This window comes from Dasypus novemcinctus, chromosome 9 (genome assembly GCF_030445035.2).
Source record: "Dasypus novemcinctus isolate mDasNov1 chromosome 9, mDasNov1.1.hap2, whole genome shotgun sequence".
In the NCBI taxonomy this organism is placed as follows: domain Eukaryota; kingdom Metazoa; phylum Chordata; class Mammalia; order Cingulata; family Dasypodidae; genus Dasypus; species Dasypus novemcinctus.
In genome coordinates, this window is record NC_080681.1 from 123,796,205 (window position 1) to 123,816,672 (window position 20,468).

The 20,468-nt window shown below is 42.5% G+C and overlaps 1 protein-coding gene across 1 annotated transcript; it reads left to right on the forward strand.

The window, feature by feature from the left end:
• Nucleotides 1–492: 492 nt before the first annotated feature.
• On the forward strand, nucleotides 493–1,041 carry LOC101440821 (large ribosomal subunit protein uL23). The gene has a single exon (XM_012529851.2). The coding sequence runs from the start codon at nucleotides 503–505 to the stop codon at nucleotides 971–973; it is 471 nt and encodes a 156-aa protein (XP_012385305.2). The 5' UTR covers nucleotides 493–502; the 3' UTR covers nucleotides 974–1,041.
• Nucleotides 1,042–20,468: the final 19,427 nt, after the last annotated feature.

A 20,468-nucleotide genomic window follows, 5' to 3' on the forward strand; every position in this document is an offset into this window, starting at 1 on the left:
AACTGGGGTTCAGGCCTGTTTGAAAAGCGAAGCGCCTTCCTTCTCGTAGACAGCAAACCTGGTTCTTGGGGAGTGAACGGCAGGAGGGGCCGCAGCCTGGGCTGGAGGAGCAAGCTGACCCTGCTTTTTACTTTTGGGCGCAAGAGCCTGGATGGAGGGCCCTTCCCCAAGGAGGTGAAAACATGGGTGCCCTTGTGGCACCAGAGGCCTGTTGTCAGGTGTTCCCGGGGCCCAAAAGAGAAGGAAGCAGGTTCACCAAGCTCATTAGTGTGAGGGGACCCAGGCACCACCAAGGCAGGGAGGAGCACTTGTGTTTTCCACGCACGACCTTTTATCTGGGAATGGCAAAGAGCCTCCTTGAAAGCCAACTCAGACGTTCCTTGGAGGAGGAGGGGGTGAGGGTGCTTGTTCCGGAAGGGCCCTGCCGGGCGTGCCTTCTAGGTCTACCTGGGGCAGGGTGTTTGGGCTTGGATAAGATCCCATCTAGAGCCTTTTCACGAAGATGGCGCCGAAAGCGAAGAAGGAAGCGCCTGCCCCTCCCAAAACAGAAGCCAAAGCAAAAGCTTTGAAAGCCAAGAAGGCAGTACTGAAAGGCGTCCACAGCCACAAAAAAAAGAAGATCCGCACGTCACCCACCTTCCGGCGGCCTAAGACGCTGTGTCTCAGGAGACAGCCCAAATATCCTCGGAAAAGCGCCCCCAGGAGAAACAAGCTTGACCACTATGCCATCATCAAGTTCCCCCTGACCACTGAGTCAGCCATGAAGAAGATTGAAGACAACAACACACTTGTGTTCATTGTGGATGTCAAGGCCAACAAGCACCAGATCAAGCAAGCTGTGAAGAAGCTCTATGACATTGATGTGGCCAAGGTCAACACCCTGATCAGGCCTGATGGAGAGAAGAAGGCATATGTTCGACTGGCTCCTGACTATGATGCTTTGGATGTTGCCAACAAAATTGGGATCATCTAAACTGAGTCCAGCTGGCTAATTCTAAATATATTAAGTTTTGTGACAATAAAAAAAAAAAAAAAAAAAAAGATCCCATCTAGAGAGAAGATTCAAGGTGCCCCCATTTACATAGCCTTGGGCTGACCTGCCCGTCACCACCCTGGTGGGGTCTCTTGGCAGCTGCCTGGGGCCCTTTCACGTCCGTCTCATACTGGGTGCCTTGCTCCTTGCTGGCCTGCCCCTTGGACTTCTCAGTGAATCATCCCCACTGCCCGTCCAGTCCACTGGATATTCTTCCGTTCAGAAAAGACCTACTGACCACTAGGGGTCAGGCCCAGCACCAGGCCCTGGAGCTAAAGTATGAGCAATATACGCCCTTCCCGAAACTCCCTTCCGGGTGTCTTGGGAGTAGCAGATGAGGAAGCAGACCAGTGCAGCGCTGTGTCATGCGGGCTGGGGTGGGTCATGGGGCGGCTTGGGAGCCGTGGGCACATCTTATCCAGCAGAGGTGACGGACAGTCGGGGATGAAGGAAGTGACTTCTAGGACTAGAAGGAATGTACGAAACGAGGAAGATGGAGGGCGCGCCAGGCAGAGGGAGTGGCACGTGCAAGGTCCGGAGGGAGGCAAGAACTTGGAACTGCGGTGGCTCCGTCTGGCTGGGGCGCTCAAGCTGGAGGAGTGGTAAGGCATGAAGGAGGAGAGGCCGAGCGGGCATAATCACAGGATGTTGATGTGGCGTATGGGTTCTATACTCAGGGACGGGGGTCTAAGCACTGGCTGCTGGGAACCTTCCCTCCCCACTGCGAATGGGGCTGGGATGCCAATTTGCAGCCAGGAGATTGTTGCCCAACATTATGTCCTTGCATCTCACACCCAGGAAATCTGCCAACAGGTGGCTTGAGCTGCAGTAACCTCTACCTGGGCAGAGACCCAGCAGGCACCTTCCACGGGGAACCCTCCTTTCCCAGCCTCAATCCATGTGGATCCAGAAGTGGGCACATGACTGAGCACCTGGATCTAATGTTCCTATAGCTCCATTTACCTATGGACTGTTGTTTACCAAAGACAATTTCCTTTTTTGCTTAGAGCACTTTAAATTGGGTTGTCATTTCCAGTGAAAAGGGTCTTCGGGAAGCGGATGTGGCTCAAGTGATAAGGCCTCTGCCTACCATATGGGAGGGCCCGGGTTCAATCCCTGGGGTCTCCTGGTGAAAAAGGAAAAGAGCAAGTGTGCCTTTGCAGTGAGCCGGTGCTCTTGTGATGAGCCAGTGCCCATGTGATGAGCCAAGTGCCTGTGCTAGAGCCTGCGTGGAAAGCCGAGTACCCGAGCAGCAAGCCACTCACCCGCATGGTAAGCCAGTGCCCACACAATTGAGTCACTCAGCAAGATGATGACACAGCAAAAGAGAGACAAAGGGGAGAGTTGAGGTGAAGCACAGCAGAGACCAGAAACAGGTGGTGCAATTGACCGGAAACCTCTCTTCACATCAGAGGTCCCCAGGATCGGATCTTGGTGAATCCTAGAGGAGAAAGACGAGAAGACAAAAAGAGAAATAGATACAGAAGATCACACAGCAAATGGACACAGACAGCAAAAGCAGCAGGGTCGGGGAGAGAGAGGGAGGAGGGAAAATAAATCTTAAAAAAAAAAAAAGGGTCTTGACTCAAGCATTATTTTGTTTGCACATTGCAAATATTTTGTTCAGATGACCCCAAACTATATCCCAGGAGAATTATACGATTTCCCAGTAACTAAACCAAATGACCCTTGGGAAGTCATTCATTTTAGAATCAGCAGAGATCAGCAGAGTGAGCGATTCCCCAGCACAACCCTCCAGCACAGGACAGCTATGTTCTAAACAGCTGACATTTAAACACCACTTATTGCTGAGCCGGGCACTGTTTCCGGAGTTTTACATGTATTAACTAATTTTGCCCTCACAACAAACTTTGTGGGACAGGACTATTGTTAGCCTGGTTTTACATGTTAAAATATGGAAGGACAAAGAAGTAAATTTCCAGAGTTACACGACATGTAAGTGACAGAAGTGGGGTTCAAATCCAAACTCCAGTGTGGCTCCAAAGTCCACGTTTTCTACGCTCCTCCAACAGTGAAACAGCCCAAGACCCAGAGAGGCTGGAGAATTTTCGCAAGGCCACACAGCAAGGCCGTGGAAGATTCGGGTCCAGAGCACGCAGGGCTTCACTTCTCAATGTGGCGCCCAGCGAGCGCAGTAAATCGAAGAGCTGGGTGGGAGATTTGGAGTCGCCAGGCCTAAGCTTCCTGGCCATGGTCTTTGTCGGACTGACGCTTCTTTGAGTTCTGCTTTCCTTGTGTATGTGATGGGGATAATCACGGGGCCTGCTTAATAAGGTCTTTTTTAAATTTTAATTTAGTTTTATTTTATTTTTTGCTTAATAAGGTCTTGACGGAGATTCAATGAGATGATGTGTGTGAAGTTCTCAGGACAGAGCCTGGTTTATGGGGGGGTGTGCTCTCAATAAGTGCTCACTGTTAATGTAGCTGTTATAATTGATAAACTGTGCTGTTAAGGAAGGTGTAAAACGCAGGTGATTTGCCTCGTGGTCTCGGGCAAGTTGGTGAATCACAGTGGCCGGAGGTCCCATTGGTAACATAGGGTTATTATTTGCCCTTTGCTCACGACCCCAGAGCATTACAAGGATTAATTAGAAGTGCTGTAATGGGTTGTGCCCTCTGATGTTCAATAAATGGAGAAATTTGACAGCTGAATCTGTATATAATCCCCTTTACCACAGATCTTGGATTGCTTTACTGATGTTAAAAAAAAATCCAACCTTCCAAAGGTGTGTGAATCCATCTGAGTAGATCCCACAGCTTCTTAGAAATAGTTTTTTAAAAGGATACTTAGTTCAGAAGTGTACAAGAAATCCTTGCTTGCTTTCACTCTTCTGCAATCCTATTTCTCAGAGATAATTATTGCTAACAGTCGGATAGAAATCCTTCCTGGTAGGACAGGCTACGTAATTTATAAGGCCCAGTACAAAGTAAAAATAGGAGGCCCCGTGGTGCAGAGCTCAGTGGTGAATGCCTGCTTTGCGTGTACAAGGTCCTGGGTTCAATCCCCAGTACCTCCTAAAAAAAAATAAATAGGAGGCCCCTTGTTGAAAACCTTACTAAGAATTAGCGCCCATCAACAGGTGAATGAATGAACAAAATGTGGTCTATCCATGCAATGGAATGTGATTCATCCATAAAAAAGGAACGAATTCTGAAATGTGCTACAGTGTGCGTGAAACTTGAAAACATTATGCTGAGTGAAATAGGGCAAACCCAAAGGACAAATATATGATTTCACTTCTATGAAATACTTACCAAATTCATAGAGGTAGGAAGTTGGTCAGAGGTTACCAGGGGACAGGAGAAGGGGGAGTGAGATGTTAGTGCTGAATGAGAACAGTTCTGTTTTGGGGTGATGAAAACATTTGGTGACGGCTGGTGGTGATGGTAGCTGTCTTAGTCAGCCAAAGGGGTGCTGATGCGAAATACCAGAAGCCTGTTGGCTTTAAAAAAAAAAATTATTATTATTATTATTTTTTAAAATTTATTTCTCTCTCCTTCTCCACCCCGCTCCCCCAGTTGTCTGCTCTCTGTGTCTGTTCACTGTGTGTTCTTCTGTGACCGCTTCCATTCTTATCAGCAGCACTGGGAATCTGTGTTACTTTTTGTTGCGTCATCTTGTTGTGTCAGCTTTCCGTGTGTGCAGTGCCACTCCTGGGCAGGCTGCACTTTCTTTCGCGCTGGGCGGCTCTCCTTACGGGGCGCACTCCTTGCATGTGGGGCTCCCTTATGCGGCGGACACCCCTGCATGGCACAGCACTCCTTGCAAACATCAGCACTGCCCATGGGCCAGCTCCACACGGGTCAAGGAGGCCCGGGGTTTGAACCACAGACCTCCCATGTGGTAGGCAGATGCCCTATCCATTGGGCCAAGTCCACTTCCCCCTGTTGGCTTTTATAAAGGGTATTTTTTTGGGGTAGGAGCTTAGGGATACCAGGCCATAAAGCGTAGATTACTTCCCTCACCAGTCTATTCCCGCGTGTTGGAGCAAGATGGCTGCTGACATCTGCCAAGGTTAAAGCTTCCTGGGTTCCTGTCTTCTCAGGTCTTGATTCTTTCTGGGCTCAGGGTTCCTCTCTTCCTGGGGCTTGCTTCTCTATCCTCTGTGTGCTTACTTCCCGGGGCTCCAACTTAAGACTTTAGCATCAGACTCCAACATCAAACCTCCAACAGTAAAAGCCCTCTAACTCTGTCCTTTGCCATGCCTTTTATCTGTAACAAAAGGGGTGGGGACTCAACACCCTACTGACATGGCCCAATCAAAGCTCTAATCATAATTTAATCATGCCCAGGTACAGACCAGTTTACAAACATAATCCACATCTATATAATCCATAAACTATATCAAACTGCTACAGTAGCACATTGTACATGCAATTAATGCCACGGAACTGTACACTTAAAAATGGTTAAAATGGCAGATTTTAATGTATATATATATATCACCACAATAAAAGTTTTAATAAATTATTAAGAATTTCAAAATGGTGACAGCAGACCATTAAACTTAGTGTAGGGTCCTTTGAAGTGTGGGTCCTGAGTAAATGCGCAGCCTGACACCAGTGAAGCCAGCCCTGCTTCCTGGTTTGCTTCATAAATACACTCTCAAGTACACACAGGTTTTTAAATACCTCTCCTTCCTTTTACTAGCTATGGGCCACACCACTGAATGGGTATGTGCCATATTTATTTAATCTGTCCCTGACCATGGACCTGCAGGTTGCTTCCAATTTCTTTTTTTTTTAAATTTATTTCTATTAAATAAGTTGTGGGTTTACAGAAAGATCATACAGAAAATACAGAATTCCCATATACCTGCTCCAATTTTTAAATTTTGAATTGGTATGGTACCTCGGCTACAATTGATAAATGAATATTATTATAATTGTACTGTTAACTGTAGTCCATGGTTTGCATTCACAATCACTTATCGTATTGTATAGTTCTATGGTTATTGTTGTTTTTTCTTATTAGTTTTTATTCTAGTAATATATATACCACCTTTTAACCACATTCATATATATGATTCAGGAGTGTTAATTACATTCACAATGTTGTGTTGCCATCACCACTATCCATTACCAAAACTTTTCCATCACCCCAAACAGAAACTCTGTACTAATTAAGAGTGAACTCCCCATTCCTCAACCACTCTCCAGCCCCTGGTAACCTGAATTCTGGTTTCTGACTCTATGAATTTGCCTCTTCTAATTATTTCATATCAGCAAGATCATACAGTATTTGTCCTTTTGTATCTGGCTTATTTCACTCAATATGATGTCTTCAAGTTTCATCCATGTTGTCACATGGGTCAGAACTTTGTTCCTTTTCATGGCTGAATAATACTTATCTGTTGATGGACACTTGGGTTGCTTCCATATTTTTGTTATTGAGAATAATGCCACTGTGAACATCATCAGGTGCAAATATCTGTTTGAGTTCCTGCTTTCAACTATTTTGGGTGTATTCCTAGAGGTAGGCTTGTCAGGTCATATGACAATTCTATACTTAACATCGTGAGGAACTGCCAAACCATAGTGGCTGCCCTAGTTTACCTTCACACCAACAATGAACAATTGTCCCTATTTCTGCACAAATGAAAAATGTTATTTTTCATTTTCTTAAGTAGTAGTCATTCTAGTCAGTGTGAAATGGTATCTCGTTGTTTGAATTGGCATTTCCTTAATGGCTAATGATTTTGAGCAACTTTTCATGTGTTTTTGGCCATTTGTATATTTTCTTTGGGGAAATGTCTACTCAAGTCTTTTACCCATTTTTTAAAAACTCGTTGTTTGTCTTTTTGTTGAGTTGAAGGATTTCTCTAAATATTCTGGATATTAAACCCCTATTGGACATGTGGTTTCCAAATATTTTCTACCATTGTGTATGCTGTCATTTTGCTTTCATGATTAAGTGCTTTGATGCACAAAAGTTTTAAATTTTGATGAAGTCCCACTTACTGACTTTTTTTTTTTTGTTGCTTGTGCTTTGGGTGTAAAGTCTAAGAAACTAGTGCATAACACAAAATTCTGACGATGCTTCCCTACATTTTCTTCTAGAAGCTTTATAGTTCTGGCTCTTATATTTAGGTATTTCATCCATTTTAGTTGATTTTTTGTTTATATGGTGTGAGGTAGAGGTCCTCCAGACTTCTGCAAAAGAAGATCTAGTTTTCCCAGCACCATTTGTTGAAGAGACTCTTCTTTCCCAATGGAATGATCTTTGTCCCCTTGTCAAAAATCAGTTGGTCATTGTTTTAGTTTGCCAAGGGACTGCCAATGCAAAATACCAGAAGTGTATTGGTTTTATAAAGGGAATTTATTTGGGCTAAAAGCTTACAATTCCAAGGCCATGAAATGTCCAAATCAAGGCACCATCCAAAATGCTTTTTCACCAAAGTCAGCTACCGTTGATCCTAGCATTCTGCCACGTGGTGAAGATGGCTACCGAGGTCTCTGCCTTCCCTGCCAGAATCTACAATCTCCTGGAGTGCAGCTGTGGGCAACCAGACGTAGCGCTCGCCTCCTCAACCATGGGCTGCTCTGTGGGCCCAGCCCCTCAGGGGCCTCTTTCCATATCGCTGTGTTCTGCTGATTCCAGATTCCAGGACCTCTGTGATGGTTAGGCTATTGTGTCAACTCGGCCAGGTAACTGTGCCCGGTTGTTTGGTCAAGCAAGCACTGGGCTAATTGTAATACAAGGGCATTTATGGACTTTGGTCACCATTGACTTTGCTGCCGTGGTAAATCATAGATAACTGGTTATAATTACATCAACCAGGGAGATTGCCATCAGCAATGAGTGACGCTTAACCCAATCAGTTGAATCCCTTAAAAGGGGAAGTGATTCCAGCATTGAGAGAGAATTTCCCAGCTCATCTTTGGACAGCCAACATCCCCCAGAACTCAAAAATCTTCACTGGGCTTTCATCGGAGCTCCTGGTTGCAGCCTGCCTGCGGAACTTGGATTTGTGCATCTCCACGGCTGCTTGAGAGACTCTGATAATCTCTTACTATCGACAGATATTCCTTGTTGATTCTGTTTCCCTAGAGAACCCTGACTAATACAACCTCTCTCAGCCTCTTGGGGTCTCTGTCTTCTGCAGTCCTCTCTCTCACATGGCAAGATCAAATATGGTGCCTTCCTTTTCTTCTCTCTCTCTCTCCCAAGTCTCCATTTATATCAGACCCAGCAAGAGGGCAGAGACTTAACCTGAGTCACACATCACGTAGTTCAACAAAAGGGTCTCAAACCCAAAGGAATGGATTAGTTCAAAACATAATCTTTTTCTTTTGGGGATTCGTAAAAGATTTCAGTTGCCACAGTTAATGTGAGGGTTGATTTCTGAATTCTCAATTCGATTCCATTGATCTATGTGTCTGTCCTTGTGCTAGTACCATGCTGTTTTGATTACTGTAACTTTGTAATAAGATTTTTTTGTATTTTAATTTTTTTTTTCCCAAAGAATTTTTAGGGGAAGTGGATGTGGCTCAAGTGATTGAGCTCCCACCTACCACAGGGAAGGTTCCTGGTTTGGTTCCTGGTGCCTCCTAAAGAAGACAGTGAACTGGTACAACGGGCAGTTGTGGCAAGCTTATCACAAGAGACACAAGAAGAAAAACATAATGAAAGAAACAACAAAAAAGCAGGTAGCAGAGTTTTCTGGTGCCTCCTAAAGAAGATGAGCAAGACAGCAAGCTGGCATGACAGGCAGGCATGGAAAGCTGATGCAACAAGAAACACAAGAAGAAAAACACAATGAGAGACACAAAAAAGCAGAGAACAGAGGTGGCTCAAGTGATTAGGTATTTCCCTCCCATATCGGAGGTCCAGGGTTCAGTTTCTGGTGGCTCCTAAAGAAACAAGGAAAATGAACAGACACAGCAAGTGCAAACAATGAGGGTGTAGGGAGAAATAAATAAAATAAATCTTAAAAAAAAAAGAAGCTTTAGATTACATAAACGTTACAACGAAAATATAGGGGGTTCCCATGTACCCCAGCCCTACTCTTCCCACAGTTTTCACCACTAACAAGGTCTTTCATTAATATGGTACATTTATTAAAATTGATGAATATGTAGTGAAGTATTGCTAGTAACCATGGTCTATAGTTTATATTATGGCTTACACTTTACATCACACAATTTTATAGGTTTTGACAAAATGTATCCATCATTGCAATGTCATGCAGAACAATTCCAATGTCCCCAAAATGTCCCTCTTCCTCTCCTCAGAACTTCTGGTGACCACTGCCTTTCTATCAATATTACAAGTTCTTGCACTACTAAAATATTTATAAGTCTACTTTAGTCCGTAGTTGCCTTCCCCCCTTATGTTTGTTCATTCCTCAATCTTGAGGATTTGAGGATGGTTTTGCCCACTCTGCTTCTAATTGAGAGGGGTGTAATAGTTTTAAAATTGGGAAGTGGAAGTCCTCCAACTTCATTTTTCTTTTGCAAGATGGCTTTGACTGTTAAGGGACCTTATCCTTCCATATAAATTTGATGATTGGTTCTTCCATTTCTGTAAAGAAAGTTGTTGGAATTTTTATTGGGATTGTGTTGAATCTGCACATCACTTTGGGTAGAATTGACATTTTTACAGTATTTAGTCTTTCAATCCACTAACACAGAAAGTCTTTCCATTTATTTAGGTCTTTTTTTCTTTCTTTCTTTTTTTTAAAAAAATTTTTAATTGACTTTTTAAAAAAGATACATAGATCACAAAAATATTACATTAAAAAATATAAGAGGTTCCCATATAGCCCATACCCCAGCCCACCTCACTCCTCCCACATCAACAACCTCTTTGATCATTTTTTTTTAAGATTTATTTTTATTTATTTCTCTCCCCTTCCCCCCCAGTTGTCTGTTCTCTGTGTCCATTTGCTGCGTGTTCTTTTTTGTCCACTTCTGTTGTCAGCGGCACGGGAATCTGTGTTTCTTTTTGTTGTGTCATCTTGTTGTGTTGGCTCCTCGTGTGTGCAGAGCCATTCCTGGGCAGGCTGCATTTTCTTTCGTGCTGGGTGGCTCTCCTTACGGGTCGCACTCCTTGCACGTGAGGCTCCCCTGCATGGCACGGCACTCTTTGCGCGTATCAGCACTGCATGTGGGCCAGCTCCACACCGGTCAAGGAGGCCCGGGGTTTGACCCGCGGACCTCCCATGTGGTAGACGGACATCCTAACCACTGGGCCAAGTCCGCTTTCCTTTCTTTGTGGCACATTCATTGCATTTGGTGAATACATTTTGGAGCACTGCTGCACTGCATGGATTATAATTTACATTGTAGTTTACACTCTCCTCCAGTACATTTAGTGGGTTATGGCAGGATATATAATGTTCAGCATCTGTCCCTGCAATATCATTTAAGACAACTCCAAGTTCCCAAAATGCCCCCTCTCACATCTCTTCTTCCCTCTCCCTGCCCTCAGCAACTCCCATGGCCATTGTCTCCACATCAATGATGCAATTTCTTCAACTGCTATAGTCACAATAGTTCTATAGTAGAATACGAGTAAGTCCACTCAAAACCATGTTTTATTCCTCCATCCTGTGGGCCCTGGGATGGTGATGTCCACTCCACCTCTAAATCGAGAGGGTGCTTAGATCCCACATGGCGGATGGATGCGATTCTCCTGCTTGCAGTTGTAGACTCTCGGTTCCCTGGTGTGGTGGTTGACCACCTTCACCTTCTTGTTAGCTGACCTGGGTAAGTCCAATGAACCGGAGAGTGGGAGTTGCAACTCTGCCGAGGCTCAGGGCCCAGCTGGCACATGGTCAGTCCAGAGATTCAAGTCTCCTGAGTGTACACCAACTCTAATGTCAACCACAGGTTCAGTAAAAGTGACATTCTTTGATTTCTTTTGGCAATGTTTTGCATGTTTCTGCATACAAGTCCTTTACATTGGTGGTCAGATTTATACCTAGATATTTGATTCTTTTAGTTGCTCTTACATAAGACATTTTTTTCTTGCTTTCTTCTTCAGATAGTTTGTTACCAGGGCTAGAAACACTACTGATTTTTTAGTGTTTATCTCGTACTCTGCCACTTTGCTGAATTGATTTATGAGTTCTAGGAGATTTGTTGTGGATTTTCCAGGATTTTCTATATATAGGATCATGTCATCTGCAAAGGGAAAGGGAAAGTTTTACTTCTTCCTTTCCAATTTGGATGCTTTTCACTTTTTTTTCCCTTGCTTAATTGCTCAGGCTAGAACCTCCAGTACAGTGCCAAATGACAATGGTGACAGTGGACATGTTTGACTTGGTCCTGATCTTAGAGGGTAAGTTTTCAGTGTTTCACCATTGAGTATGATGGTAACTGTGGGTTTTTCATATATCCCTTTTATTGTGTTGAGGAAATTTCCTTCTATTTCTAGTTTTCTAAGTGCTTTTATTGAGAAGGGGTACTGGATTTTGTCAAATGCCTATTCTACATCAATAGAAATGACCGTGTGGTTTTTCTCCCCTTTATTCTGTTAATGCGGTGTTGTGGAATAGGTAACTTAGAGCACCCCCCAACGCTTACTGCCCTTTCTATAAACTAAACTGCAGGTTAAATTCAGCTAGCAAATGCCTGAGAATCAGTAAATCTTAAAGTTAGTAAAACTATAACTGTCTGACCTTTCCCTCCTTGTGTAAGCAATACAAACATTTGCTTCTTTGTTTGTAATCAGAAGCATTCGGTAGAAGTCACATGCACTCCCATGTGTCTTGATAAACATCTTTCAACCATTATAAAAAGACCCACCAAGTTCTTGGAAGATGCGGATGATCAAATTCAGAAAATACTCTCTCTCCTCCCACTGCCAAAGATGAGGACCCCATGTAAGCACCCTAAATAAATGCTCATTACTTGCCAAACTGGATTTGCTTGAGTCATCCTTTTAGCTGATGTATCCCTCTTAGTTCAGCAAGAAGCTGTTGTTTTATACAGCTCCTCACTATACTTGGGACAGTGTCTTACATTAATTCATTTTCTTGTATTGAACCACCTTTGCATGCCTGTGATGATAAATCTCACTTGATCACTGTGTATAATTACTTTAATGTGCTCCTGGGTTCATTTTGCTAGTATTTTATTGAAGAATTTTGCATCTGTATTCATAAAGGATATTGGGCTATAATTTTCTTTTCTTGAAGTATCTTTATCTGGTTTTGGTACAAGGGTGATGTTGGACTTGCAGAATGAATTAGGGAGTATTCCCTCTTCAATTTTTTTTTGAGGAGTTTGCACAGGATTGGTGTTAATTTTTCTTGGAATGTTTGGTAAAATTTCCCTGTGAAGCCATCTAGTCCCAAGATTTTCTTTCTTGGGAGGTTTTTGATTACTGATTCAGTCTCTTTACTAGTTATTGCTTTATTAAGATCCTCTATTTTTTCTTGAGTCAGTGTAGATAGTTTGTGTGTTTCTAGGAATTTGCCCATTTTGTCTGGGTGTCTAATTTGTTGTACAGTTTTTCATAGTATCTTCTTGTGATGGTTAGGCTATTGTGTCAACTCGGCCAGGTAATTGTGCCTGGTTGTTTGGTCAAGCAAGCACTGGGCTAACTGTAATACAAGGGCATTTATGGACTTTAGTCACCATTGACTTTACTGCAGTGGTAAATCATAGATAGCTGGTTATAATTACATCAACCAAGGAGATTGCCATCAGCAAGAGTGATGCTTAACCCAATCAGTTGAATCCCTTAAAAGAGGAAATGATTCCAGCATTGAGAGAGAATTTCCCAGCTTGTCTTTGGACAGCCAACATCTCCAAGAACTCATCAAGAACCTTCACTGGACTTCCATTGTAGCTCATGGTTGCAGCCTGCCTATGGAACCTGGAGTTGTGCATCCCCACAACTGCATGAAAGACTCTTATAGAATCACATACTATTGCCAGATATCTCTTGTTGATTCTGTTTCCCTAGAGAACCCTGACTAATACACCTCTTACAGTCCTTTTTATTTCAGTGGCATCAGTAGTGATGTCCCCCTTTTCATTTCATTTAGTTATTTGTATTCTCTCTCTTTTTTCCTCATCAGACTAGCTAAGTGTTTGTCAATTTTATTGGTCTCTTCTAAGAACCAACTTTTGGTTTGGTTGATTCTCTCTATGGTTTATTTATTGTTATTTCACTGATCTCCACTGTAATATTTGTTATTTCTTTTCTTCTGTCTGCATTGGATTTAGTTTGCTCTTTGTTTCTAGTTCTTCCAGTCTAAATGTAAGCATTTAGAGCAGGAGTTCTTAACAAGGGGTCCGTGAGTTTGAATTGAAATTCAAAAAACCATTATTCTTCCAATCATGTACCCCCTATCAATAACATCCCATACCAGTATTCTTCCCCTGCTACAGTTGCACCTCTCTGTGATCCAAAACTTCTTTGAAAATGAAACCTAATATATTGCCAGGTTCCATTAATAGTAAAATGGAATATAGTGATGGGTTTAAAGGTTAGATTTAGAATACATACTAATTTAGAAAAAATTAAAGTAAAAAAATTGAGGTATCAAAAATTTAAAAATGAAAATACTTTGTTTTTGATGTTTTGCCGTTTATCACTGCTATAAGTGTTGCCCTGTATGTACAACGGCAAGGCAATTTCTTCCGTTTCTTCCTCAGTGTCTACATCCTTTGAAGGGAGTTCTCCAGGGCATGTATACAGGGTACATAAAAATGTTTGGATATTTTCATGGTGGTTACAGTTAAAAATGACAACTGAGGGAGTGCTGAGTTCCTAGCTGGGGAGGGAGGGGAGGTTCTATCACATTCCCCAATGGAACAGCAACAATCCCCCAAGTGCAATGGCTAAGACCAATAAAGAAGGATGGTCCAACAATGAGTCCTTGATACTAATGACTATGCTTGTGAGCCTGTGCATCTGAAATAAGAACTAGGCCTAGAGCTGCAGGGTGCCTAAGAATTACCTCCTGAGAGCCTCCATGTTGCTCAAATGTGGCCAGTCTTGAAGCCAAACTCAGCATGTAAATGCATTACCTTCCCCCCAGCATGGGACATGACTCCCAGGGATGAGCCTCCCTGGTGCCGAGGGATTACTACCAAGTACCAGCCGATGATGTAACTAGAAAACAACCTTGAATAAAAGGGTCAACTAAGACCAGCAGAATATCTCAGCCTACATGTAATATCAGGTGTCAAAAATGCTTTTTGACCTTGAATAAAAGGGGGAAATGGAAAGGACAAATGAGTTTATATGGCTATGATTCTCCAAAAAAGAGTCGGGAGGCCTTTAGAGGGGTTGCTCTTACACATGCCTCAGCAGGGTCCCAGAGACAGCCAAAGTGATACAAGCCCAAGTATTGGTTCTTTAAGGGCTACAGAGACCCATAGGTTCTATGGTCATGACAGATGGAGTTCAGTGCCATGTCATTTGGCTCTACTTTGGAGTTTGTGTTCCTGAGTGTGATGGAGTTGAACTCAGATATGATCTTTGTTCACAGGCCTCTCCAGTTACTTTTACTGGACCTGTGGTTGGCGCTGGGGTTTGGTGTATGCTCAGGGGACCTGAATCTCTGGACTGTTCATGTGATAGCCAGTTCCTGAGCCTCAACAGATCTGCAACTCCTATGCCCACCAGCCAACACATTTCTAGGGAAAGAATGTTCTGCATATGGACTAGGGGCTGGCAGTCTTAGATGGGTCCCAGTGATAAATGTAACATCCTCGGGCTAGTAAGAAATGTTGAGGGAAAGTCTTCAATCGGTACATTTAGGATGAGGATAGGAGAGTGGTGGATCTGAGGTCCAATGCTCAGAAGGAGGCTGGCCCTTGGGCTGGGCAGGGTGATGCAGGATGACAAAAAACCAGCAGGCACATGAATGTATCCTGAAGTGGGTTAAGACCAGACTCAACTTTACCTAAAGCTCTCTCTGAGGCTGTCCCAGCATCAACTCCCCACAGCTTTCTTCCAGAAACTGGAGATGCCACCTTAATTAAAACAAACAAACAAATAAACAAATAAGGCTCCACCCTCACAACCTGAGGAGCACTGCCCCAAGAAGTATATACAGACACAAAGGAGCATGTCTGTATTAGCTTCTATTGTTGCTGTAACAAATTACAGACTACAATAGACTACAATTACCACTACAAACATAGTGGCTTCAAACAACTCAAAGGTATTATCTTATACAGTTCTGTAAGTCAGAAGTCCAAAATGGGTCTTTGGGCAAAAATCATGTCTGCAGGGTTGTATTCTTTCTGAGGGCTTTGTTTCCTTGCCTTTTCCAGTTTCTAGAGGCTACCCACATTCCTTGGTTCATGGCCCCTTCCTCTATCTGAAAAATCAACAGTATAGCATTGCCAGCTCTTCCTCTAACTCTGATAGATGCTGAGAATTTGTTGTGGACCTCTTTGTGGGAGCCATTAATGGTGGATTGAAGCTATATATACCCCAGAAAGACATGTTCTTAAGTCTAACCCATTCTTGTGGGTGTTAGCCCCTTGTAAGTAGGACTTTTTAAAAATGAGGTTACTTCAGTTAAAGTGTAGCCCACCTCAATCACAGTGGGTCTTAATCCTATTACTAGAGTCCTTTAAAAGCAGAATGAAATCCAGACACAGAGAGAGAAAAACTACAGGGAGCAGCCAGAAGCAGAAATTCAATGGAAACCCAAAAGAGAATGGAAAGGCCAGGAGAGGTTGCCACATGCATTGTCATGTGACAGAGGAGCCAAGGACCAAGGATGATGGTCAGCCAGGCTGAGAATGCCAGTCTTTTGGAAAAAAAGCATTGCCTTGATGATGCTTTGATTTGACTTTCGTTTAGTCTCAAAATCATGAGCTAATAAATTCCCATTGTTTATGCCAATCTATTGTATGATATTTGCTTGAGTAGCCAAGGAAACTAAAACACCATTATTCTGCCCACCATAACCTCTCAACACTTAAATTTACCCAAATTAAAAGTTGTAGCCATTCAACTGAAATATTGAAAGAGTTTGTAAAAACCCCTTATTTTAAAAAAATAAACTTTTTTGAGAAGTAATTTATGTACTGCTACTGCAACCATGTAGGATGTCCCATTCGATGAGTTTTGACAGATGTATCCCCCCTTGAAACATTGTCTTAATCATTCTTATCACCCCAAAAGATTCCCCATTCCTCTTTGTATCTGTTCCCCAGATCAAGCAACCACTGATCTGTTTTTCTTCTTAAGTCATTATAGATTAGTTTGCATTTTCCAGAATTAAAAAAAATGGAATCATCCTGTAGCACTCTTTTGTGTCTAGCTTACCTGTTGATGGACTATAGCAGTTTGATATGGTTATGAATTCCAGAAATAGATATTGGATTATGTTTGTAATCTGGTCTGTACCTGGGCATGATTAAGTTATGATTAGGGCTTTAATTGGGCCATATTATTAGATACTGACAAGCAATTTACCAAAAGTATTATACCATTTTAAATTCCCTCCTGCAGTGTATCAGGGTTCCAGATGCGCCACATCTGTCAACACTCGGTATGTTCAGGCTTTTAATTTTAGCCTTTTTAATAGGAGGGTAGTGATATCTAATTGTAGTTTTAATTAGTATTTCTCTCTCTCTCTCTCTTTTTTTTTTTCTCCAGTACCGGGGCCAGGGATTGAACCTGGAAACTTGTATGTGGGAAGTTGGCGCTCAACCACTGAGCCACACTGACTCCCCTGAGCTGGTTTCTTCATTTGTTTGCTTGGTCTTTTTTTGTTTTTTAGGGGGCACTGGGACCGAACCTGGGACCTCCCATGTGGAAAGCAGGCACTTAACTGCTTGAGCCCCATCTGCTTCCCTGGCATTTCTTTTATGACTAATGATGTTGAACATCTTTTCATGTGCATATTAACCATTTTTTCTCTCTTTTTTTGAAGTATCTGTTCTGGTTTGCCTTTCTGTTTTAAGTGTCTTTTAAAGAAAATAAATTTTAAATTTTGATAAAATTCAAATTATTTTTTTCCTTTATGGTTCATTTTATCTGTGACCTAGGAAATCTTTGTCTATCCTAAAGTCTCAAAAGTTTTCTCCATTGTTTCATCTTTTAGAAATTTTATAGTTATGTCTTTATCATTTGAAGCTATAATGTTTTCAAAGTTAATTTTTTCTGAAAAGTGTGAAATGAGGGTCAAGATTCATTTTTTTTCATATGGTTGTCTAGTTGTTCCAACACCTTATGATTATCTTTTTTTTTCATTTTTCTTTTAAACCTCATAAAAACCTTAAGAAAGGGACTTCTGGGAAGATGGTAGATTAGAAAGACAAGAGACTCTATTTTCCCCCAGAAAAATAGCTAGAGTACAGGCAGAAATGGCCTGGAGAACATCTTCTAGGGTTTAGGACATGAGAGGAGAGGTGGACACCACCCATGAGCGAGGGGGCAAAGGAAAAGAATTGCGATGGCAAAACTGTGAGTTAAAAACTGCAGCTGCAACTGCCGGCATCCTCCCCTACCATGTAGACACTATTAAATTCTCAGGTCTCGGGGTTACGAGCAGTAGCTACAGACAAAGGGGCCCCAAGGATCCACGTCCCCAGGAAAGGAGAGAAAGAGGGACACAGTCTAAGGATGACTCAGCTTTGAACCCACAGATTTGGTCCTCTGGTCCCCAACCACACAATTGTTTGCCTTGGGAGTCAGCAGGGGACAAAAGAGATCCAGACCTCTCAATCTTCCTCTCTACTGACAGGGACATGTTGAGAACACAGAGGGGAGTGGAATTATTTCCTAACTGAGATAAGGGAGGGGGCTGCCAGAAAAGGCTGGAGAACCGCCTCTGAGGAAGTTTGAATTACCAGGCTATCTCCAGGCAAGATGCTCTCTCACATTGATCCAGTTGGTGTTGCAGCAAACACATTCTGGGCAGGCTTTGAACTGAGAGGACTGTCAAAGAGTGCCATCTGCTGGTGGACTGAAGAAGTGCATGTGAGGAAGTTAAAAGTAAATGTGAGAGGTTTTTTCTGGTCTTTACAGCTTCCCTCCCCAAGGCCCTTGGAAGCAGGTCTGCAACCATTACAGGGTCCAGGGCCCAGATATGAGCAACTAACAGGGACAATCATAAAGACCCAGAACAGGTTGAACCAAGAATCAAGGAACAGCAGTAAAACACAGCTTCCTGTCACTGAATCCCTAGCAAGAGAGAGAAATTGAGCATCTGAGTAAACTCACCATCCTGATCAAATGCCTAGAAATCAGCAAAAAAATACAAGTCATACTAAGAAAATGGAAGAAATGGCCCAAGCAAAGGAATATATATAAACCCGAGAAGAGACCCAGGATTTGAGACAATTAATTAGATGCATACAAATTTCCAAAATCAAATTAATGAATTGAAAGACAATATGGGGAAGTGGATGTGGCTCAAGCAATTGGGTTCCCACCTACTACATGGTAGGTCCCAGGTTCAGTTCCTGGTGCCTCCTGGAGAAGGCAAGCTGGCATGCCTGGCAGGTGTGGCAAGCAGGTACAGTAAGATGTCACAACAGAGACAAAGAGGAAAGGCAATGAGAGACACAACAAACCAGGGAGCTGAGGTGACTCTCTCCCACATGGAAGGTCTGGGTTTGGTTCCTGGTGCCTCCTAAAGAGAAGATGAGCAGACACAAGAGAGCACACAGCAAATAGACACAGAGAGCAGACAGCAACCACAAACAGTGAGGTGTATGTGGGGAAAAAATGAAATAAATCTTTAAAAGAAAGACAATATGGCTAAAAGGACATCACAAAGACATTGAGCAAGCACAAAGAAGTCACTGAATTCATGGGAATGAAAGACATGATAGGTGAGATCATAAACAAACTAGAGGGAATCGGATTTGGCTCAACTGATAGAACATCAGCCTACCACATGGGAGGTCCAGGGTTCAAACCCAGGGCCTCCTGACCCGTGTGGCAAGCTGGCCCATGTGCAGTGCTGATGTGCACAAGGAGTGCCGTGCCACACAGGGGTGTCCTCCATGTAGGGGAGCCCCACGCACAAGGAGTGTGCCCCACATGGTAGGCCACCCCACGTGAAAAAAGTGTAGCCTGCCCAGGTGTGAGAGCTGACACAGCAAGATGATGCAATGAAAAGAGACACAGATTCCTGGTGCTGCTGACAAGAATGCAAGCAGACACAAAAGAACATAGAGTGAATGGACACAGAGAGCAGACAAGGGGGGGGGATAAAAAATAAATCTTTAAAAAAACACATTAGAGGCATACAATAACAAACTCAAAATGATAGAAGAAGGAATAAATGATACAGAAGACAGAACAGCTGAGATTGAAGAGAGAAAATGGAAAGATTTGCCCAGAGGCTCAGAGAGTTGAATTATAATGTGAAGTGAAAAAACATACATGTCATCATGGGAGTTCCAGAAGGAGAAGAGAAGTGTAAAGGGGCAGAAAGAGTATTTGAGGAAATAATGGATGAAAATTTTCCAACTCTCTGGAAAGAGATGAACTTACATGTCCAAGAAGCACAGCATACCCCAATCAGAATAAATGTGAATAGATCTACTCCTATACAAATACGACTCAGAATGTCAAATGTCAAAGATAAAGAAAAAATTCTGAGAGCAGCAAGGGAGAAACAAACCATAACATACAAGGAATGCCCAGTAAGACTTAGTGAAGATTTCTCATCAGAAACCATGGAGGCGAGAAGACAGTGGTATGATACAATTAGGATACTGAAAGAGAAAAAATTGTCAACCAAGAATTCTTTATCTGACAAAATTGTCCTTCAAATATGAAGGTAAGTTTAAAATATTCACAAACAAACAGAAACTAGGAGAGTTCATAAAAGAGAATCCTCTTTTGCAGAAAATATTAAAGGGAGGCTTACATTCAGAAAGAAAAAGATAGGAGAGAGAGGCTTGGAGGAGAGCATAGAAGGCAAGAATAGCAAGAAAGCATAACCAAAAGAATAAAGACAGACAAAAATAAGATACATCATATGAAAAGCAAAGAATAAAATGGTGGAAGTAAATAATGCATTTATAGTAATATCACTGAATGTGAATTGATTAAACTCCCCAATCAGAAGATATAACCTGACAGAATGGATAAAAAACATGAGCCATTCATAAGCTGCCTACAAGAGACTCACCTCAGACCCAGGGATACAAACCAACTGAAAGCAAAAGGTTAGAAAAAGATACTCCATGCAAACAGTAACCAAAAAAGAGCAGGGGTAGCTGTAGTAATATTGGACAAAACAGACTTTAAAAGCAAAAAAGTGATGAGATGCAGAAGGCCACTATATATTAATAAAAGAGACAACCCACCAGGAAGAAGTAACAGTTATAAATACCTACGTACCGAACCAGGGTGCCTCAAAATGTATCAAGTAAATTCTGGAAAAACTGAAAGGAGAAATAGACATCTCTACAATAATAGCTGGAGACTTTGACATGTTACTCACATCAATAGATAAGACAACTAGACAGA

What these genes read in the sequence shown, in the direction of transcription:
- LOC101440821 (XM_012529851.2), top strand. Translation starts at nt 503, where the DNA reads ATGGCGCCGAAAGCGAAGAAGGAAGCGCCTGCCCCTCCCAAAACAGAA.